Below are 23,956 nucleotides of genomic sequence, written 5' to 3'. Positions count from 1 at the left end.
ATATCCTGTAAATAAAGGCTACAAAAACTGGTGATCACTACAGGCTTGGTAGTTGTGTGCTTCATATGTCTAACACAAAGCTGCTTAGTAAATTATAAATGTTAACAGTCACTTTGAATCAACTAGTGGGTGTTAACAAAGGACTGAAAATATGAAGAGAAGTAAGAGGAGGTGGGCGGGGTAATTTGGTAACGTTGCTGAGAGGTTCAACTGAAAAGAGTGGATTGATGATTTAGGGAAAGAGGGTAGGGAGGGCTTACATGACTGCAATGGCCGACAGAGATTTAAGGAACTTTTTCTGGCCATATCAAAGAAAAGAGACACAAAGATAATAATGATTCACAAAGAGCACTGACAAAAGGAAGCGCTCCCAACTACATGCGCAGACAAACAGGAAGGCGCAAGCGCATACACACAAACCATATGTTTGTGGGGTTGCTACTGAGATGAAGGCTTCTCTGGCTTGTCTGGCCAGCACATTGTAATTTACAAGCGCTCAATGTCACGTTGAGATCTCAATTAAGCAGCCAGGCTACACACTCGGGCCCTCAGGGCTGGGTTGAGCTGGTCCCACATTCTGCCTCTCTGGCCAAGGCACACTGCAGCGTTCTGTGCTCCTCCAACCCTCCACCCGCCCGCTCCCTCGCCCGCCGCCAACAGACAACGCCAACAGTAAATATTTGAGGTTGGAGACAAAGAGGGGAGAAGGGATTCATTTAGTTCATTTGAAAACATGACATTGTGATTAAAAGCCAGGCGGTCTGGAAAACGAGAGGATTTCATTCCTTACTTGCTCTTAGATATTCCTGCGTGAAGCTGCAGACGTACTTGGGAACAGTAAACACAATTCTGCAGGCAACTTGCGAAGTTGCGCAACACAAACTAAACTGACATTTTGATGTTGTTATTAAACAGAAAGTCAATCTGGAGGGAAAGTATCTGATAAGAATTTGAGAACATGGAGAGAGGGAGCAGAGAAACAGAAAGACACACACTGAGAGACATAACAGAAGAGAGAGAGACAAAAAGACATATCCAGACATGCTCAGAAACAGAGTTGCAAACCGAAGGAACTAGAGGGACACCATGTGCCGGAATAAAGCAACAAAACCCCATAAGCTGCCACTACTGTTCTGTGATCAGATCCATATGGACCTTGGCCTTGGCCCTCCACCACCTGCCTCAAACATTCCCAGCACCTAACAAGCCAGTCAGCCACCAACTGGTCCCAGACACATTTTACAAGCGGCCATATTGATGGCTATTGAGCTAGAGTGCTATTTAGCTCACCAGAAATCTTAAATTATACACTAGCCATGGGCACCCCCACGCAGGGACAGAGGCCACATCAGAGCCTCCACTTCCAGGCCTGGCTAAACCTGGCTCTGACTCAGGCTCTCAAACATGACATATTGAGTAAAACAATGCCGGCCCGAATGCAAATTTTATTTGAAAATAAACGAGGAAGCAATTTTCATTATTTTTTAGAGCCGAAGATATTTAAATCTATCAAAGAGCGCCGCGTTCTGCCACGTTTTGTCGAGTGTGAATGAAATACGTGCTTTTTATTTGGTTGTAACAGTTAAAGTAAAGCAAATGGATATTAAACCAGACAAATACACTAAATCTCCTCTTTGACTGTTTAAGGGTTAATAGAAATTGAGGTATTTTGCTAAGTGGGCCGATAACGTACAGTTCTGAGAATCCCTTAAAAACTGGGAAATAAAAACAGCAAGTGAAAATATTACAAAATATGACTAAAACCTCAAAAAATGGCTCTGATGAAGCCCACATGATGGAGTAAAATCAAAACATCATGCTGTAGAAAAGTGCCTACTGTATGGTTTTGTTTAATAGAGGATGCTGCTGCTGCTGCTGTACTACAGGGGGCCTCCATGAAGGCCATCACAAGCTCAGGGCCACTGTGAAGACACATTGGCCCTGAGCTGGGCCAAAGCTCCTGATTGGCATTATCCTAACGAGCTGCAATTACAGCCCCGAAATCCGCTCTTACAGCAGTGGCTTTAACGAGCAAGCCATCACGCAGCCCACAATTATCATCACCAGAACTATTAAACACGACGGCTACGGCCTTGTTAAATGCTCGCATATGTGGAGGCTGCACAGTCTTCTCAGGACACTGGCTGACAGACGGACACAAACATGGGCGGAGATGGACAGTGAGGCCAGCAAACAGAGAGAATGAGGCGTCAGGAAGAGTCAGACGTTAGGTCATATGCAGTTGCAGGTCACTGGAAAACGCCACAAATCAGAATCTGTGGTAGGATGATTATTATGCATAAGGTCAAACTGCTTATGCACAACAGTAAGATGACTTCCTCTGCATGTTGCCTCACTCTGAGCAGGGACCAGGATCCCTCCTGTGACTGACCACAGTAACTTAGTGGTCTCCTGATGCTAAACAGCTCAGCTGCTGCGGCACTGTTCCAGCAGCAGGCTGCTCCCTGGTGGGCATATCCCAGTTGGGGCTTACCCACTCTGGGCTCAAGGTTGCATCTGTGAGCTCACAGGAGCAGATGAAAAAGGGACAAAGAAAGATGCAGAGGGAGGCAGCTCAAAAACAACTTGACTGGCTGACTTTGGTGGAGCCTAGCTGAGATGCAGGGTTAAGATTTCTGAATTAAGATGAGAGTCCCATATACACGTGTTTATGTGCTTTAGCTGAAAAACATCCTGAAATAGAGTGGAAGAAAGAAACCAAAAGAGAGTTTTTGTGTAGAGAATATTAGCATATATTAGGCAAATATATTATAAATCTGTTGGAAAAATCACATATGGCTATTCAAGAATAATTTAACTAGTGCAACACAAAAACTAATTTTGGCCCCAAAAAGGGTAAAATGAGAATAGATTTGTTTAAAACAAGGGGGACCAAAAGAGTATTTTGCACCATTCATTCAGATGTAATTTTGTTTCTGAAAGAAGGGGAAAAAAAAGGAAAACGAAATATGGGAAAGGTGGGACCTTTCCCTCAGCTGGGACACAAGCAAATGAAAGAGCTCTCTTAACTAACTGGGACACCAAGGAAAAAAGAGTCTGAGAGAGTTGTAAATGAGGAGTGTAAGAGAGTTCACTATGACAACATGCAACACAACATAAAGTCATTTGTTCTGTTATTGGCATGAGTGCATATGAAAGGGCTGCTGGTGTCAAATGACTTTGGATTGAGTGTGTGAGAAACAGTGTCAGAAACAGCAACAGATGGAGATAAACAAAAATATGAGCATCGGGCCTTGAAATGCAAGAAGAAAAAGAAGGTCACAGGAGGAGGTGGGTTGTGTTTGGGGTTAGCCTCTGCTCACAGTCAGGGCAGTGTGCCTGTCAGGTCATGCCTGCATTTGGTTGGGCAGCTGGAGTGTGTGCTTGGCAGAGTGTGGCAGAGTGGCGCAGATCAGAGATGCAGTGATGCTCCTAGGGGATGTGGTGGAGGTTTGGCAGGGCTGAGGACAAGCAGGCCAGGACCGAGGCCAGACTGAGGCCAGAGGGAAGGACCAGGGCCAAGAGCCAGCTCAGAGAGTGGAGCCTCTGTGTAGGGTACCAGCTCTGCAGGCCAGCAGCTCTCAGCTCTTGGCTGCCAAGTCCTATCATAGCAAACTACTTAGACCTCCCTTACAGCAATTTGATTTAGTGAAGATTGTATGTAGCTTGTTACTCCGCATAGGTGAGGCTTTGCAGGGCAGTAGCATAAAGACCGCTTCGACAATGCTTCGACATTTTATTAAAAGCAAATGGAAAATAAATCAGAATGAGCACATTTCCTCTAAGCTACAGTTTGGGCCTTTTCCAGCAGCTCTTTGTATTTACTATGCCTCGTTGTTGTACTAGTTTTTATCTGGCAATCACTGCTGTGGCCCACAGGGGATGAGAAGTATGTCTCTGAGCAGGGCAGGTGAATTAGAGAGCAACACAAACGTGCACACGCACAAACACGTTTTCTGTGAGTTAAGGCTGGACCCTCGTATGTCCTTGTATATAATGTGTGCGTGCGCGTTTGTGTGTGCGTGTGTTCCCATGCACGCTTGGCTGCCAAGTGTGTGATTCTTGGTCACTGTGTATTTTGTCAAGATTGTGATTAATGACTCACCATCATGATAACATTGGAGGGTGAGACGCATTCATTCACACAAAGGCCCTCCTCGGGCCCTCTCTCTCTCTGCCACCTCATCTACTGAGAGGGCCAACAACTGGCCCTCACACCGGCCCTTTGTGCCTGTTAACCTCCACATTTATTTACCCTCCCACTTGTCCCTCTTGCACTTTTTTCTGGATCTTTCTTTCTAAACACATTTTTCTTTTGTCCCAAGCTCACATCTTGGTTTCCCTTCTGTTCAACTCCATTCTGATCTATTCTATTACGCACATCAGAATACACGCAGCTTGAAGGTGAACCTAAATCTATCTAGGAAGCAACAACCCAGCCAATATGTGAATGCCCTTTATCTTTATCTATAGCGAGATCTGTATGGTGTGTCTGTGTGTGTTTGCTTTTCTTCCTTGCACAAATACCCAGAAAGGCACATGCTCTGTATTCACCTCTCTCCTCTATTTTTACTACTCATAGACACACACACACACACGCAGACACGCACAGGGCGGATTTTCTGGCTGCTGATTAATGACAGTCATTTGTCAGGCAGAGGTGGATAAAACAGTGAATATTATCTTTGTGCTAAGGGCCAGAGCACATCGCACTCTCCCCCTCGTGTCTTTCATAAGCGGTTGAACACAGCGGCACGCCGGGACACGCAGACAGCCAGGCAGCCAGCAGATCTATTCTCATTACTTCTCTATTAGGACATCAGCTTCCACTGATCAGGCCCTACATCTTTATACTGACATCAGAGAGAGAAAGAGAGGTGGATGAAGGGTAGAGGGGAGGGATGACAGAGAGGGAAGAGGAGAGAAATGGGGAGAAAGAGAGGAACTCTGTAAAGGAGAGGGAAACTTGACATTTCTGAATGTGATTAATACAAGTCTAAATCATCCTATTTGGAGAGTCATAGTCCAGTACTCCCATAGTAAATGGCATTTATCTGCCCTTATGCTGTCCTTCAGTGTAGAGATTAACAGATTGGCTTTGCTTTGACCTTCTGAATCAGAGGCAGGGATGAAAAAAAGGACGAGTGTACAAAGTAGAAGTTTGTTTCCGACTTTTTTAGAACTCATTTGTGGAGAAGTGAACATGCTGCCAGGAAAACAATGTGGAAAAACTATGATAGGGATTTTTCATTGAGATGATAAGACGCATTTAGCTGTGATCTCCAGTGCCTGAGTCTGTTGTTCATACCTGACCTGCATACTGAAAGCTTTTTATGGGAGTGCATGAATAAAACTCACGATAAGACGTTAACATTAATGAAGTTTACTCAATGCCTTGTTGATGAGGGTTTCCCCTTGTCAGTCCTACCCTGCATGGATATAGCATGATACTGAAGGCAATTGTTCTGACTTTTGTTCGACACAATTGAAAACATAACTCACTGCCATGGCAGCATTATCAAAAATCCTTTGTGGCTGATACTACCATGATATAACACACTGCACTTTCTATCCAAGGCCCCTGCCTTGGTCTGGGCTGTGTGAATGTTTGAACAGGACAAACACAAACGTGGGTAAGTGAAGGTCCTATCACTGACAGAAAGCACAGAAGAATCTGGAAACAAATATTTAATGTTCTCCATCTGAAGTGGCTCAGCGGCAAATGCCCCAAGGTGAGAAGAGTGTGACTTGTTATTTCTTCTGGAAGATAATAAGTTGAAGTGATTACAGCAAAGTCAGAGTGAAGACAGAAAGGGGGGCAAAGACTTGCGTGCATGTGTGTATCACATGCACAGCAAGGTCAAATACAGATGTTTGTCGTCATGCTCTTCTTCTTCTGGTATTCAACAAACTCCAATGCAAACCCAGAATACTGATACATTGAATATGGCTTTAAAGAGTGATTTAACTGCAACGGTGCATCATAATGTTAATGTATCGTATTACTGGAAATACTGAATACCAAAAGTTCTTAAAATAAAATCTCAAAACTGTTTAAAATCATCTGTGAAAGCGGAAAAGTTGCCAGAATCCTGTTTCCATTGTTTCCTACGAACGAAACAGTCAACCAGCGTTGGAGTGAAAAGTTCTCTCTCATGCTCTGACCTCTGACTCTCCTTCACGCTCTGTGCCCTCATGACTCTTCATTAGGGTCAAACACATCCACCTGGAACCACACTGACAATGGCGTAATCAGAGAAAGGCTCAGGTATGATTCCTCGCTCTCATTGCGACAAAAAGAAACACAGATTGAAAAAACTCCTGTCCCCAACTCTTGTCTTCCCTCCTTTCTCTGATTCCAGCCCTTTCTTCCTCCTCCCAGTGTCCCTGTCTCTCTCTCTGTGTCTCCCAACTATGCAGCCAATAAATAGCGCAGCATGCTTACTTATTTCCTCATTGGGACAGAGAGAGAATGAGAGGTGGGGCTGAGTGCCACTGCCACTATATGCACCTGACTGCCGTAAATCACCACCACAGTGGTCCCATCTTCATGCTGGAGATTTAATGAACTACCGCGGGCTTTTTATGCCTCTTAAGGCTCGCTGAGTGACCACTTTGTAGTTGTTCAGAAGAGAGGCGACGCTGCCTCTGCCCACTAAATCTTCCCTGTGCCACCGAGGATAAAATCTCCTTTTATTCATGGGCTATTTACCAGATCCAGATTTATTACGGGGGTACTCTAACAAAAGGGGGGGTGAGAGACAAAACCCTCTCCTCCCCCAAGGCAGGCTGGGATAGAGACCTGGGAGCCCACGACTCATCCTCATTGGGCTCGTTAGGCAGTTGGTGGGGGGGGGGCTGTTTTTTTATAGGGGAAAAGTGCAGTAGAGACCTCGTCGTGCCCTCTCTTAATGAGTGCACTGCTGAGGAGCAAGTGTACACGCTGTCTGGTAAAGGGCACACATGTTGTACCTGAAAACACACACTAACGCATGCAGGTGTGTTCAGACAAGACTATCTAAATAAAAGCACTATGCACACATGCGCTATGTATATCTCATCTGTCCCCTCACTGACCCACGGGTAGATGCTACCATGGGAACGCCTCTCTAAGCCCCTTGTTGTGTTGACTGGCTGAGGGGTCATGGGTGACAGGTCAAAGAGATACTTATAGATACATGACCTTTGTGATGGCTTTGTCAAAAGACCTTAACAAACCCTTCAGATGTCTTCACTCCAAGACCTCGCTCCATTACGTACGTGAATAGATGCACACAGTTGTGTACTGTATGTCGGATGGGTCTACGCATCAGCTCACTAGGTTGCTAATGGCTAATGCTAGCAGCTCACCTGACTGCCTTGTGCAGTCTCACTACTGCATGCCACCACTTGTACCCTGCAGTTCATGGACTTCGCTGACCCAGCATTGACCCTGTTGCATTGTGTCTCCTTGTTCCTCTTGAATAGATCCTACACCCTCCTCCTCCTCCTCCTCCCCTGTAAGGGAGTTGCCCTTTCCACAGCTCCCAACTCCTACTTTGCTCTCTTTGTGTTCCTCTGGTATTTCAACTCGGTGCCAGGCTGCTATCTGCCTGTTCAGTGGCATCGTTGCTTTTAGTCTACTGACTCCTGGAGCAGCGTAATGATTCTAATGATGCCTCTCCGCCTCTGTCATTTTCTTTCCCTGTCCTCATTAAGCTCAATTTCTTTCTCCCCACCAGTGAAACTCAAACACAAACAAAAGAGTTCAATTTGAAAACGATGAGTAATCAGAGATTACGTCTGATCTGGCCCTCAGGCACAAGATGCAAGCAGATAACTGTGAATAGAGCTGAGGCCTATTCGGACAAACACACAAATCACTAAGCAGTATACGTCCTCACCGTTCATCACAGAAAACGCACAGAACTTGATTATTTCTAAGCAAAATAAGTCCTTACTGAGTTCAGCTGACTTCTCCAGGCTTCTCTGACACTTTCTCATTAGCAGCATGAAAGAAGCCTGCCTGAAACTCCACTGGTGCGCAGACACAGCGGTGCGCTTTTAAGTTTGAGCAAAAGTTTTGCCCAATAATAATTCACAAGAAAAGCGAGCAGATTAATTACTGAATTTGATCTCGCTGGAGAAACTGTGTGAGAATTTAAAGTTAGCAGAGATAAGGGGGACATCAAACAGCCACATGTGTTTGCTTATTTTTAAAAAGCTGGGACTTGTTATCAGGGCTGGGCAGGACTTTAGGCTCCACACATCTTGTTGTTGTGGAGCCTTTCTTGTCTTGAGTGTGCTAAGGAGATGGGGGGTGGTGGTTAATGGCAGTAGTGGTGTGTGTGTGTGTGTGTGTGTGTGTGTGTGTGTATGTATGATGGGGCTTGAACCCTGCTGCTAACCCCCTCCTGCACAGGCAGAGGCCGGTGTCTGGATGGGTGCCAGAAGTTCTGAACTAATATTCACAATAATGTTCCTGCTCCGAGGGGCCAGCGACAGAAAACACTGTGGAGTCGTGCCAGCTTTTACTCCCCTCTTGTTCTCCTCTTTCCACTGCCCCACCACACCTCCCTCAGCTCTGGGAGTCTCTCTTTCTGTAGTTCTCCCCTTCTTGCTCTCTCTCTTTAAGTATTTCTAAAGCTTATGGCTGAGTGAAGCGTGTTTGTTGATGCACTGTGTGTGTGTGTGTGTGTGTGTGTGTGTGTGTGTGTGTGTGTGTGTGTGTGTGTGTGTGTGTGTGTGTGTGTGTGTGTGTGTGTGTGTTTGCTGCATGCTCACACTCTTACTGTGGCACCATTCGTGCACAAAATTGCCTGTCCATTTGTGTTTCTATGTGGTCAGCTGTCAGTGTGAATGGTGAAAGGTTTTTGTGATTAATAACTGAAACGGCAATGATTATTAAGAGACAGTGGTCAAAGAAGTATTCAGACACCACACTGTGAAAACACTTCAATGCAAGCAAAAGTCCTGCATTCAAAACCTTTCTTCAGTAACAGTGTGAGTATTATCTGCCAATTCATATTACATAGGATTTTCCAGATGAATATTACTGATTTAGTTGCATTTTATTGCTGAAGATGTTTGTGGTTGAGCTAATTTTAACAACTTTATATACTGCTGGGTGGTTTTATCTACATCAGTGCATCTTATTCAATAAGATCATCGTATGTTTGTAGCATTGGCGTCCTGTGGGAACCACGTATGCCTAAAATGTCAACTTCTGATGAGCCCAGAAAAACACTTGTTTTCAGCTTTGTGAAGATGCATTTTCAGACAAATCCAAGAAAGGTTTTAGTTTATCTTTATAAGCATGATCATTTTAAACCATCAAGAACCTTCAGTTTATCAGAAAAGTTGGAGACGAATGAAAATTTGCATTATGAAAAGCAAACTGTAATTAAAAGTGTCAGATAAATGTAGTGGAGTAATAAGCACAATACGTACCGCTGAGATGTAGTAGCATGGAAGTATGAAGCTGCATACAATGGAAGAACCTTGAATGTTTGTTTTGGCTGAAATGACTGATCTGTTGTGTGAACTGATGAATCAGCAGAGTGAACATATGATATTCATATGCATCAGTGCTGATGATATAGGTGACCAATAGCTGCACTGGTAATTAACTGACCTCAGAGTTCTTTTTCAAGATGTCCTCTCCCTCTACAGCATGTATGACATCAAGTCAAATCCCAAGGCACACCTTAGCCAGTCTCTATGTCTCACAGTTCCTAAATTCTCATCTAACACAACTGAGGTTCTTGTACTTACGTGACCTGACCAGTGATCCCTGAATGGTAATTCTGTCTCAGACTTGTATTGAATATGGCCTTTGGCTCACTTCGCAGCACACCAGCACACCGCTGGAGACTGGATGTTTTATTACACTCTCTATATGAATGTGGAGCGGGGAGACAGAGATGTACTGTATCTCCTCTGAGCCATCTCCTCTCACTACTCTTTATGGACCCTAATCGTACCAATGGCATTTCTATTAGCATTGTGGGTGTGTTTGCATGCATTTGGAATATGTTTGTGTGCACAGGTTGGATTGTCTATCTCCATGTCTGCCTGTATGTGAGGGTCCATGTGTCTGAATGTGTGTGTGTCAGAGGCATGCTACTGCTGCACCTCACCTCCCTCAACCACCCTGCTGATTGTTCCATTGATGACAGAATGCATCACACTCCCCCTGCACCCCAAAAAACTGATGATGCTGTCTGCCCGAAATCCCTATTGTAGCCTTACCATCGGGAATCACCATAAATAACCATGACATCATCCCATTCTTATCTATGGGACGTCCCATGCTGATCGATAGCATGGCTCCTGCAGTGTAAATAGCTTCTAATGCCCCATCTTCCCCTTCAAATAGGTCTACATTATTTATGATGGCTGTTAGGTTACCAGTCCAGGACACAATTTATTTCACCCCTCCCCTGCTCCTCTATTATACCACTGCTTTTGACTCTTGATGGGAGATTTGGGGGTAGGGGGGTGGGGGGGCATTCACTGCACATAGAAAAAAAATACACATGCCCGTGTTCTCAGAAAGCACCCATAAACACACATACACCTTAAACTCCTAGAGAGGTCCAAAAGGCTCATCGCTGGGATGAGGGTGCAAGACGAGGAGGAGGAGGGAGGAAAAATGAGGAGGGGCGGAAGTGGACCTGAGTCCTGCCTGGTCCCACCCTGTGGTAACGATGGGACATCCGTTACTCAGATGACAGTGAGAGTGGCAGGCCTATTTGCGCGGCCGCCGGCGCGCTGTGACGGATTGGACAGACAGAACGGTTGGAGGCTGCGTGGAAATGACAGGCTGCATTTCCATTTGGGTGAAAAATCTGGCTAACGTGGAAAGCATGGTTGGGTGGGTGAGGAGTAAAGGGGCCACACAGGCTGGGTCCCGGCCAGCCTGTGTGCTGTTTTCTTGTTGGCTGGTCAGTCGACTTTTCAGTGTGTCTCTTTGCCTCCGTCTGCAGATTTGCATATGCAACTGTCCATCTGTTTGTCTTTCTGTGTAATGCAAAATCTCCCTGTTAGACACACACGTGAAAGGACGGCCAAAACATTTAGTAAAAAAATATTTCCACACTTAATTTAAAAGAATTTTAATTTAAGGTAATAGGTGACAGCAGCAGTCCCAGCAAAGGTATTAGAAATGTATTAGTAAATGTTTAAAACAGCAGTTAAAAAGTAAGATATATATAACTACCCCACATGTAGCCCCACACATGGGAGTAATATGTTGTCTAATAGTGTATGTGAGTGTTAGCGGAGCTCTGCCAGCTCCATGCTGTTGGATTGAGACAGGCCAAGGATTATTGGAATTCAGTATATCAATTTAGACAGTTTATAACTCCTTCTCATAGACACTAGAACAACACACCATCTCATATTCATCATTTAACACAAACATGAGACCATACACTAAGTAAGCAGCCTTCCTGTGAAAACTTTTATGGCTAAAAGGTTGGGGTTTGGGGACTTATTTCACTTGGGGTGGAAAGATGGACTTTTTGCTGAGGTGAACAGCTCGCCAGTCAGGAAAGAGGGGCAGCGAAGTATTATTCTCCAAGCAAAACCCGTGGGTTTGTGTGTGAGAACGGCCTGAGGAATGTTCATCCTCACGCCTCATTGGTGTTCTCATTGCTGCGCGCAGATCGAGCAGTGGAGATGGGACACCCTAGATTTACGGGACGTGTCAGAAGCTTCACATCCTCGGGCCCCCTGGGGCCAATCTCATGTCTTGATCTGGCCTGCAAGGAAAACAGCCGTCCCTCACAGGCTGACAGTGAGGTGGAGCCATCCAAACACACAGGGAGGACGGAGACTGGTGGATATGAGGAATGTAGGGGAAGGAGGTAGAGATGGAGGGATGGAGGGAGGCCACCTTTGGCGAGGGCCGCCACAGCTCTGGCAGTCTGATCCTTCACACATCACTACACAGTGATGAAATCGCCAAGTTGGGCTCCTGCGGAAAGTGAAGGCTGATGACTTTATCTTAGCACAGTAACGTCAATGGGAAGTTTCCATGGTGACGTCTATAAACAAACAGTGGCTGATGTGATCAAGACCTGCTGTTCAACAGGTGTTCACATTCGGTAGCTATTAGCCCTAGTTTAGTCATAGCCTTATTAAATGTACTTAATGAGAGAGAAAGAAAGACTGTGCGCGTCTTTTCCCTCACAATCTTTCTCAGCATCGCTCATAAACCTCAGAATCCTCAAAGAGTGGAGAAGTTCTGGCTGCCGAGAGCCCACAAAGGCCTTTTTGTCCCCTGCAGGAACTGGTAGCTGTTCAGGAAGTATAGCCTGGTGCCAGCGGGATGATTTATGGCTCTGTGTCCTGGGTGGTGGTTGGATCTGGTCCCACTGTCACTCAGGGCCAGAGAGAAGCCCTGCATGGCCCAATCAGAGGCTGCCCAGAACTCTAAAGACATTACAATGCCTGTCATAAAGTGGCTTGGAGGCAAGGGAAGCAGCCATAAAACAGCTTGAAGAACAGAGAACAATTGGAGAAGAGAACACAGATGACACAAACACTGCTCTCAGATGCTCTGGACTGGTCTGCCTTGGCATCCTCTCCTCTCCTCTCCTCTCCTCTCCTCTCCTCTCCTCTCCTCTCCTCTCCTCTCCTCTCCTCTCCTCTCCTCTCCTCTCCTCTCTTGTTTTGGGCTGATGACAAAGCGTTATTCGGCTGAGAAAATGATTTTGCAATTTTTTTTCTCATATGTGCAGAAGACGCTAACTCGTTAGGACTTCACAGGGCTTGCCAGGACTGGAGACAACAATTAGTTTGTTGGAGATGTCAGAAATGGCCACTGAGTTTTGCAGGAAGAAATCCTTTGTGACGGATTGGTGCTGACAGCGCAGGCCGACAAGGAGGGAGTGACAGACTCCCAGAGCGCCCTGTATAGTGGAGGAACCTTTGGGCTGCATTAACCCTTATCTGTGAGCACCGACGGACAAAGTTCCCTCACAGACTACCTGCTGTAGCCTGGAAAATCCTATTACAGACTGCTGGGGGACACTTGGGAACACTCCACCGGGAAATCTGTCTCCCTCGGCACGTACCAGAGACGGGACATCGAGTTCTCTCACCACCTCCTCGGCTCATTCTGCCTCTCTTTCATTCACTCTGACTGATTTAGTCTCTCTCTCTTGTACTCTTCTCTCCCCTTTATCCGTCTTTGTCTCTCTTCTGCCTCATCTATCACTGTTGTTTTCACCCTGTCTAGTTGTCTAGTTTTGCTTATCCTATCTTCTCACGGACCACCCCCTTGGTTGCTGTGCATAAGCATGTTTTAGGTCTCTTTTTCCACTCTCTCTGAGGAGGAGGAACACTATCTACTCCCCGCCATCTTCGGATGAGTGAGCTGCATTTATCTGTGGATTTAAGGGTGACTGCCATGTGTAGAGCTCAATCCCCTGCCCCATGCTAAAGTTTAGGATACGATAATACAAAACACATGAGCGTACAGTATGCTGGATGTCTAATCCAATATATCCCATAAGCATTCCCTTTTTATTGCTCAATTTACATCTTCAAACAATGAACAATGCTGGGTATGAAAAAGATACCCTGCAAAAGCTGCTGTAATGTAGTTAGAATAACATTCCTGGAGTCACTGCGAGTGTAAACAAGAAATGTAAGTCTGCAGAACACAAATGAGGTCTGATTTGCAGCATATGTAGCCTATAGTGCAGCATTGATTCTTCACTTTAGAGAGAACGCTTGTAGCAGAATAATAGTCATTATGTTTTGTAGCACCATTACTCAATAACGTCTTCCATGAATTCTGAGGTTTCAAATGACTCTGATCTTGTTACTCTGCAGCTGTATGAGGTGGTACAGTAAATTCTTCCCATCTTTCAGAGATAGAAGTATCTACCACTGAGTTCTCAGTGTAAAAAGAAGGCATGTTTATTCTGAATATAATTAAACATCTCCTGTAATTATGCAACGACAGAAATTGATGGACTGTATCATTATTATGCAACCTGAAAGCAATTACAAAACAATTATTGACCAGGATGTGATCATGGGCTATTACCGTGCTAATTAACCCCATTAAATACAAGAGGCACGCTGATTTAAAATGTGACCTTCAAACACTGTACAAATGATTAAGAAATGCAGTTAGTTCATTGGCGCTCGGTGCAACAATGGGCCAAAAAAACTGCTACTGATTGCAAAGTGATGCAATCGTGATCGTCTCAGGCGTGTGGGCAGGAGTACAGTGTTACTTAAGTATCCATCAGCCAGGGTAGACATGTTTATCTTATCATTTAATAATTTCTGTCAAGAAGCGGGATGCCATCAGCTCACATGCAACACCCTCCCTGAGCAACCTGATGCGGTCTTCCCTTCTGTCAATCATTCGCTCCTCAGACATCTTTGGCTTTTTGCACTTAGTCCCAGGCCACATCTGAGGGGAACAGACAGGGCCAGCTCACAAATATTGACTTTCCAATAACATGAGAGTGCACAGCAGCCTATCATATGGCTCGAATTAAAGCATTATGACATAATAGAGCAAAGTCGGGGTTAAGACCTCATTACTGCCACCCGGGGCCTCTGCTTTCTCTCTCCCTAAACCTGGCAGCTCTCAGTTCTGGTTTTGGACCTGCTCCACTCTAATTGGAGCAGCAATATGGAGTAATTGGAAGAGGGGTACGGTGTTACTCGCCTGAATGTGGCCCGGCCTGCGTTTTTTAGCGCTTAACCCAGTAATAAGCTCTCAAACCAGACCGCACCATCCCATTACCCTTTGAACTGCAGCACAGGGACAGAAGGGAGATTTAAACATGTGAATGAGCACACACACACTACACACACACAGAGGTGCACACTCCATATGGGATACATGGATACATAAGTATATGGATATTGTGACTGTGTGTAAGTTATAATAGCCGTGAGAGAGCGAGGGAGAGTCTGGCAGAGGCTAAGAGGACAGAGGGCCTTGGCTTGTGCCTGTTTGCGCAGCTCTGACCACAGACACAGAGAAAGTGGTTTCGTAGAGCAGTATTAGCTCTTGATTATTTGCGTTAACCGGTACTTAGATTTACTGCCTTGGTAATGTGATCTGACTGGTAGTTAAGCACTAGCAGCAACTTGGGGCAGGAAAGCCAGGACGGCGTTGCTGTTCCCTCCCCGATTCCCCGGACTGTACCAATAAAAAGCCTGCAAGCTCTGCCCCTGAGTCGCAGTCTCTCCCTCCCTCTAACCCTACCCATTGGGAAGACATTTGGAAACAATCAGTAGTGTGTTTTAAGGGAAGGCCCTTCCTCTATCAATCCCCCTAGATAAGGTATCTATGAACCTGGCTCTGTGGCCCCGCACACGGAATTCATCACCTCTGTTTCCTGTACGCTGTTTAGGGGTCCCCTCATTTTCACTCCTATCTGCGCAGAGTGCAGGGGGCACATGAATGTGTGTGTGTGTGTGTGTGTGTGTGTGTGTGTGTGTGTGTAAACTGAGGGGGTTTAACAAGCTGGTGTATATTTGCTGGTAACTGTGAGTATGCATACACATTCCAAACATGCAGAGCAGATTTGTGCGTGTGCGCATGTATGTGTGTGTGTGCGTGTAAGTGAATAATAGCACTTTCTTTTAGTATTTCTTGCCTGGGGGAGCTCTGCAGACAGCTGACGAGGTGCGGATGATTCAAGTGCTCCTAACCTGGGTGGAGTCAGTAGCTCTTGCACATTCCCCTCACTCTTTTCCTAATGTTACCTCAGTACTCTCACCACATTTACTGCCTAGAGTTGTAAATTAACAGGAGAATGGTGCACATTTTTACTCCAAAGTTCACTCAGAACAGCCTAACCTTAAAAAAATTGCTTTGATCCTTTTTGGTAGGAAACATAAAAATAAAACATCTCATGGTGAATTTAATTGAAGCTGGTAAACTTTGCTGCATGCCATCCTCTCTTCTTTCATTTCTCCTTTAAGTTTCCTCTGTAAATCATCTAATAATACAGAAATGTTGCAGAAATAACGGCTTTGGCAGTGACTTTGAAGCTTCCTTTTTCCGGCAGTATATACATCTTCCTCAGTACGCAGCGTGCCGTAACAGCAAAGGATAGATGATGTAAATGTGTGTTACAAGACAGAAGCGTTTATATCCCTGCTGATGAGTCAGTGCACCTGCATATAAACTCTGCTATATCTGGCTGTCTAGACGTTTGTCATTGTGTCATTGAGTTTGCCCTGCATGTGTCTCTGATCAGATCAGCCTCCTTTTTTCAGCCCAGAGTGTGTTATGTGTGTGTGTTGTGACTCCCGCCATGAGCTATCAGCTAGTCAGATTTTTGTCAGCTTCCCGACAGGTCTGATATAATGGGGGGGCGAAACATGTCCCCCCTCTGAGCTTTTCAAACAGGTGAACTCCTTCCTCCTCATCCCTCCTTCTCCTGACCTCCTTCCTCAATCAGACAAGTCCTTCCATTCACTTCAGATCTAATAAGGCCCGTGACCTTTGCCCTGCTTGGATGGACCCCTGACGAGAACCTCCTTCACCTGGTATTGTGCTGCCGGCTACACCTTCCAACTGGCAAAGCCCCCACTCACGCCCGCCTTTGTCCTTCGCCAATTCACTCTGACTTTGTTCAGTTAGTTAACCTAGCTTCCCCTCCCTGCTGGGAACTCAGACAGAGAAAGAGGGAGGGGGAGTGTGTGAGAAGGAGAAGGTGGAGGAGGAAGTGTGTGTGTGTGTGTGTGTGTGGGGGGGGGGGGGGGGGGGGGGGGGTGAGTACTGAGGAATGAAGGGGAAATCAGAAATTTGTATAGTTTTCTTTTTTCATCCACTTTAACTGTGACAGAAGAGTAGCCTCCGGACAAAGTGGGAGATTTGACTGACTCTGCACTCACGATTTATCGCCTCTCAATGCGCCTCATCTACTCTCACTCCTCACACATGAGATTAGAACGTCCATACCCCCCCCCCCCCCCCCCCCCCCCCCACACACACACACACACACAAACAGACACACGCAAGACTCAACCAGCACCAACAAACAACAGATTAGCCCAAAGAAAGGGATTAGCAATCAACTGAGTGGCAGGGAGACGGACCCCCAGCTTGTTTTGTCTTTGGGTTTTTGAATGGACATCACTCCTGTCCAAGACAATCGAGCTCCAGTTACACTGAATGGGGAGCTCATCTCCTTCGCAGACACAACGAAAGACTAAAGCAGACATAGACCATGTGAAGGAAGTTAGGGGTCAGGCCAGGGGTGTTTTTGGTAGCACAGTGGGGCACATAATATTTACTCACCAGGACCGGGCCGATTCAATTCAATCAGAAAACTGGATATAAAATGTTAAACTGCTGTAAATGAGTGCTAACACTTTGATATTTCACTTTCTGCAATATCTGCCCATTGCAACTACAGTATGGATAATTTAAGGACATACCATGCTTATAGCATACAAACTACAGTATGATGTAGTTTCAATTATGCAAAGAAGTGTAGATTCGTCCAATATGAATGCAGATTGATTCGCATATTGATTTATATTACAGAGAGCAGGATCAGACCATGTGCTGCATGCATGGAAATGCTTGGAACATGGAAATTAGGGTGAAATCCAGCCTTAGCATAGGTAAGGCTGAACACTAACTGCTAAAGACTTCGTTAACACACATGGACTACAGGTGAAGACCCATATCACACTATGTCCATCCCCCTCCCTCAGACCTCTTAGTCAAAGTTCTTATTCTATATTAAGCCTTGGCTTTAGGGCAAGACCCTTGTGCCCATCGCTACGTTAACTTTCAGTTCCCACCCCCAGCAGTTATCTTGCCCTCAGGTCTACACACCTATGTGTCCCAACTACTAATCTTACACAGCTCAGAGGCGTAGTATTTACAAATAAAGAAGCTATAATTAAAGGATATGGGTTTCCTCAGCTGCACAGCTCTCATAGGTCTCATGTACAGAACATTCTGTATACATGGTGACACATTTCCCTCCTCACACTATCTGGTCGCACACAAGTGATTTTAATGGTCTTTATTGTCTTCTTTACAATTCATTAAGTGCCAATGAGACCCAAGTGTATGCTTTGAGCGGCTCCTTCATTATTACTCACAGTGTCTCAGCAGCCGGTTAGTGCTCTTCTCATGAGAGAAAACAGGTCCCACAATGATGTCAGCGCAGCCGTTGTGTTCATGCAGCACAATGCATTGACAACCGCCATTCACGTCGCCTTTGCAGACGCGGGACTTTTTCACTTTGAATTTCTATAAACTATATGCGTGTGTACGTGCGTGTGAAAACGTGAAGATGTGTGTCCATTGAAAGGTGCGTGAGTGACAGAGAGGTTCATCCCTAGCGCCTGCCTTTCTAAGCGCTGCTGTGGGCAGGGCCATCTCCGCTGACAGTGGATGGGATGTGGCAGGGGCTCGGGGATTAAGGGGCTTTTAGCCAGGAGTGAGAGTGGCTCTTTCTCCCTGTGACAGAGAGAGGTGACGGGCCGTCAGCACACAGGGGACAGGCGGACAGCCAGCCAGAGACATCTGCATTCATTCAGGACAGCGGCTTATCCGTGCACAAAAAACACGCCCTCTCGAAACGCCCTCCATCCACGCTCTCACACTCTGTCTTACGCGCACACACACAAGTGTGCGAAGACACACATGCAGCACACAGACACACAAAACCCTGATTCGAGGATCGACCTTTCCTAGAGTTCACACTGCCTGTCTGTCACATAAAAGACAAAATGGCAAAAGCAGGAACTACAGTTGCAAGACTACATGAAAACTGTCCCAAAACTGAAAATCTAACGACATTTCAGAATTTCGTTGTTTGTGCTGCTTTTAAAATATGACAAATCATGTGCTGGTCCCATAACCGCAGGCTCTACTGGGTAAAGTATCATCATTAAAATGTCTTTTGGAACCTCAAAGTTCCTCATCCAACTCTTACTAAAACAAACACAAAAAGCAAACATTTCTTATTTTCTCTCAGTGCATCATTAGAGATTTTCCGCTGACAACAGCGTAAATGATGGGTCTCCTCTTGGCCAGGCATCTGCCTCTCCTCCTTCCATCCTCCCAACCTCTCATGACCAGGAGGTTCAGGAGACAGGCAGGGCCAGGAAAGGCCCTGCCCAGCCACCTAATCCTCTACTCCCATTCACCATCACTGCTAATCTCCTTCACCACCTCCCCACCACCACCACTACCACCAGCACTATCGCCTCCACCTCCACCTCCTCCTCTCACTCAAGAGGTGCACAAAGGCCCTAAGCACCCCTGTCCCGCCCCACTCACCATCCCAACCCTTCTCGCACCCCTAACCTGCTCCGCCCATCGCTCCTACAGCAGGAGGCATCCAGCTTTCTAAGCCCAGGACCCATAATCCCGTGGGGCTGCGAGTTTGGGTGAGCCCAAAGGCTCATTGAGTGCTGGATAACTCTCTCCCGGACTCTCGCTCTCTGTCTTATTGTTGCTGCTGCTGAGAAGAGGACAGACACAAATGGAGTTTGAATTTCAATGTGCCTAACGACTCAGAGAGAGAGACAGCAGAATATGGACTGGTGGGCATCCAGGCGTTAAGAGTATTTTCAAGGAGGCCATGGAGAAATACATGCAAATACTGTGGGCAAGTGCAGGCCACCTCGTCCTTATTCTGTCACATGAAAGATGGAATGCAATATTTTGCAATTCATGGTTTTTAGTTCTAATTTTCATTATATAAGCAAAATTATGGGAAAACTGTCATTTGACCAGCTTTGCTCTGCTGGCTCCCAAGGAGATTTGGGAATCTTCTCCAGGGTTGAAGGGTCACCTCACTTTCCATTTAAGTATTCAAAGTCATTTGGATTAATCGGAAACTGTGTTCAGCTCATCTTCCAGCAACATACAGCTGAATCAGGTGTTCCTTAGCTTGACAACAGCTAACTTCCAGAGGACACACTGATCAGTTCACGGCCTTTAATTGTTCAAAGAGACTTCCGTTTTGACTTTACTCTTCATCAGAGATTTGATTTATTTCTTATGTAGCCTCTGTATTCCTCTATTCTAAATACGAATGAAATAAAATGAATTCCTTATCATAAGTAAATCCACTCTAGCTCCAGCTGAGCTCCTTGAACTGTAAAACAAAGTGGGTGTTGTGAGAATGGACAAAAAAATCTGAATTTTTTCAGTTTTTGAGTGAACAGATTAGATTTTACAACACATATCACCTTTTATTAAAATTCTCTTTAGGACAAGGCACTTGTCTTTCTTAACTGATGCCTTGATGATGATGATGATGACGTTTTTTTTCCTATATTGACACAGACAACATCATCTGATTAAAAGACTAAACAAATCCATAACATAAATGCAATTTATTCAAACTGAAAATCATAAACTCACTAAAAGCCCTCATGCATACACTTGTCTCACACACACACCTGCACAGACACACACACAGTGAGCGTGCGACTGCTGGCACAGTCAGCACTCCGGTTCTGCATACGACAGTGTAGGTGAACGTCTCAGCCTGACAGACCCCTCGCTGCTGCCTCTCTACCTCTTATTTACCGAAGCTATCTTTCCCATAAGTCACCATTCCTGTATTCATAAAGCATCATGGACGCCGTAACTCACTCGTCCCCTTTATGAATAAAGCCCCCGAATTTATGGTGATGGCGCGGAGGAGCGGTGGCCTCCCTGGTGACAAACTTCCCCCAGTCTGTCACCACTGGCCTGAGCCGCTCAGGGCCCTCCATCAAACGTTCCAGATGGGAGCGCCACTTTAGCGTTCCCCGGTCGGTGACATCACCTCGCCGCGCTGCAGAGAATTGATGATGAAAGCAAACATATCTATCTTAACTCACATTTACCAAATCAATTTTATTTTTACAGACCCTCCGCAGGCTTATTGGCATATTGACGGTTTGCAGGCGGGAGGGGGGTGAGCAATGGGCGAGGGATGGTAAACGGGTGGGCATGAGAGAAGGGGGGGGGTCAGAAGGGCTTAATGGCGTTTACCATATTTAATGCAGAGGGATGTCATCACTGAATATCCATTCTGAATAATGTGGCATTTCATCATAAATTCTTTACAACTTATTTACTTAATGGAAAGAGTTATGGCTCGCTGTCAGGGTGGTAATTAAACATTGTGATACAGTGCTGCCTCGCCAGGATCCCATCTTTCCCCTCAATCCCCCCCACCCGCCTGCCCCCAGACTCACACACACACACACACACACACACACACACACACACACGCACACTCACATCCCAGCTCCTCAGCTTTTTAAATACATATTATTATTCAAGCTCCCCATAAATTACCACCGGATTAAAATTCATGAAACCTCTTTTTCCTTTATTTCCTTCTCTGGGAAAAAAAAAAAGAATAACCCAGAGAGCTTGTTCAACCGGCTGTAAATCTCTTCGGGAGGGACAGAGACTTATTATTAAGATTTTGTGTTATGAAAATGGGCAAAAATGAAGAGTTTTCCCTCACTTCAATTTAGGAGACATTTATATATTGCGTCTCACCCGGCAGTTGATAATGAGGGAGAAGTTGTTTCCTGGAGAAACATAGTCAAGAGCGAATTCAGGGTCCAGAATTTATTTTGGTTTGGTCTGAGCCAAAACCACTGAGTCAGAGCTGATGGGCTGGAGTGATGTTCTATGATGTAAACCCAGCGAGCGAACCCGTCCAAATCCAAAACTATTTATATGAGTCGAATGTTTATACTTTACAACACGTTCTCAGTCAGTTTTAAAGTGCAGGATTAAAACACATTCAGGGGTTAGGAAGATTCTCTTAAAAGGAGGAGGGCGGCATTGAATCATCTTTCTATTTAAACCTGTGACTTTACATTTTATGAACTGCATGGTCAGCGATTCTTCATGAGCTTGGTTATGTCCTAAAAAGGGACAGAGGCCTAAATATGATGGCCTAACTCCTCACATCCAAATTAGAGGGGATCTATTTTGGGAGACTAAATGAGGCTGATTTTGTGGCAGCCCCTTATCCCTGCTCCATAAAACCGCACCAGCCTGACACTGACGGAGACCACATCTAACCTTTGACCTTGTCCTGTGACCCTGCCTTCGATTTTTTTGTGCCAGCTGACCAATATGTGATTTGCCAATGGCCGCAGTGGGTCCCTAACCAGGATGAAAAAGGGATTTATGGCTTTTCATTTTAATTGAGTTAAGAGCACAACCTCGACTCCCTTTCTTTCAATGGCACTGAGCTAACATTACATCACTGGGCAACAAACGGCAACAACAGCCTTGTGGTCACTGGGCTAAATGTGAACATGACGCCATGGGAGGAAATAAAAAGAGGACTGATGTGAATGCTACAGTGTATATCGGCCAAGGAAAACCCCCCTTGTCAGAAAGTGTGCTACTGCTGTTGCAGAAAAACCCTGTAACAGCAATTTTCCTGTGCATACTTGAACCAAAGCTGAGCTGCTCCATTACATGTCGAACACATTTCTTTACTGCTTTTGCCGCCATGTGATCCATCCTTAAACCACTGAAAACTATTGTGGTCGCTGAAAAAATGGCTGCTGTCTGAAGTCTTGCTATTCAACAGTTAATGCAACATTAGTCAATATCTGAATAATATCTGAATAATTTCAGATCACACTAAGAACATGCACACAGATTCTTCGTCATTGTTATATTCCTACCTCCCAGCCTTGAGTGGGGTCTCGGAGACAAGGCCTGTGCTCTCCCTCATACGGTCCAAAGCGCTCCCCGACGTTTACCCTCCTGCGGCTCCAGATGCCCAGGCCTCCACCTGGAACTGCTGATTCTCGCAGTTCAAAGTCCAGGGGAATGGTCAGCTCTTCTTGGGGTAAAAAGATGCTCTGGTGTTGGAATGACATGGGGTCCTGGGGTGAAGCGTCGTCATCAGAGAGCGGAGGGGACGCTGGGTCCTCTGCCAGGGCCAAAGAAGGCGCAGGATCACCATCGGAGCCGCATACGTCATCTAAGATGTCGGACGGGTAAAGGGCAAACTCATCGTCACCATCACCTGTGAAAGAAACAGAGACTCTCTACGTGAGGATGACACTCAGTGATGTCTTTGTGATTGTTGGATTATCACAAATTAACAGTGGCAATGGGTCATCTTTCTTTATGTTCTTTAAAAAGTTCCTGCAACACTGACAAAAGCTCCAAAAAAATCCTCTCTTCTTGATCTTATTTCAACCACGGAGGATAAATGAGTAAAACATACAAAAAGTACATGTATTAACTTGATCTGTTCAAATAAGCAGCACACGGTCTTACAGGTTTGAAACAACATGGTGTCATGTGTATGTTTTCACTGAGCTCAGTAATAAAGGGCAGGAGAGCGCACTTGTTTCTAATGTCAATGTTTTCCTTCTTGTTTCTAATTTCTAATCATTGGCTATGCTCCTGGCTGAGGAAACACCCGACAGGCACGTTTGAATTCATATCAAGATTTAACACAGGACCTGATATGTCAAAAACAGGCTTTCGGAGTAAAAACCCCACAGCAACAACATGGTATGTTTGCCATTTGTCTGAGCTGATGCCAGCGTGGGTGAGCGGGGTCTGCTCAGCATTGTACTGCTCTGACTGTTTTATATTTCCTTTTCCTGAACTCTTTCTCCGCCGTGCAGTGAAAACAGAGGGAAGCATACTGGGGTTAATTGTGAATAGAGTGAAACAGGACATCGAAGTACGACCCTTGAACCCACAGTGGGCTTCTTCAGAGTGGCACACGTGGCTGGTGGAGCTTAATGGTGGAAGAGGGATTGAATCATTTACAGTGCTGACCCAGCGTGCAGGTGCAGCAAAGCAGCACAGTCCTGAGGTGTTCGAAAGCAGAAATAGGTTGAAGGAAGCACGGGAAATAAGAAAAATAGACTTGCAAAGGGAGGAAGACAAATTCACATGCAGACACTCAGATTGCCAAACAGGCAAGTATTAAGATGAGTAAGCCAACGAAGGAGACATCTAGGA

At 45.5% G+C, this 23,956-nt stretch overlaps 1 protein-coding gene across 12 annotated transcripts in view; it reads right to left on the bottom strand.

Annotated features, from left to right (window-relative positions):
• Positions 1–23,956, bottom strand: part of mecom (MDS1 and EVI1 complex locus) — a 129,218-nt gene that overhangs the window by 65,850 nt on the left and 39,412 nt on the right. For all 12 annotated transcript variants that reach the window (XM_070971086.1, XM_070971093.1, XM_070971087.1 and 9 more), the window contains exon 2: positions 22,654–23,000. In XM_070971086.1, coding sequence (XP_070827187.1) covers positions 22,654–23,000 — 347 coding nt within the window. The remainder of the gene's footprint in view (positions 1–22,653; positions 23,001–23,956) is intronic.

This window comes from Chaetodon trifascialis, chromosome 9 (genome assembly GCF_039877785.1).
Source record: "Chaetodon trifascialis isolate fChaTrf1 chromosome 9, fChaTrf1.hap1, whole genome shotgun sequence".
NCBI lineage: Eukaryota > Metazoa > Chordata > Actinopteri > Chaetodontiformes > Chaetodontidae > Chaetodon > Chaetodon trifascialis.
The sequence above is the reverse complement of the archived record's forward strand: the minus strand, read 5'-3'. Positions and strand labels throughout refer to the sequence as shown.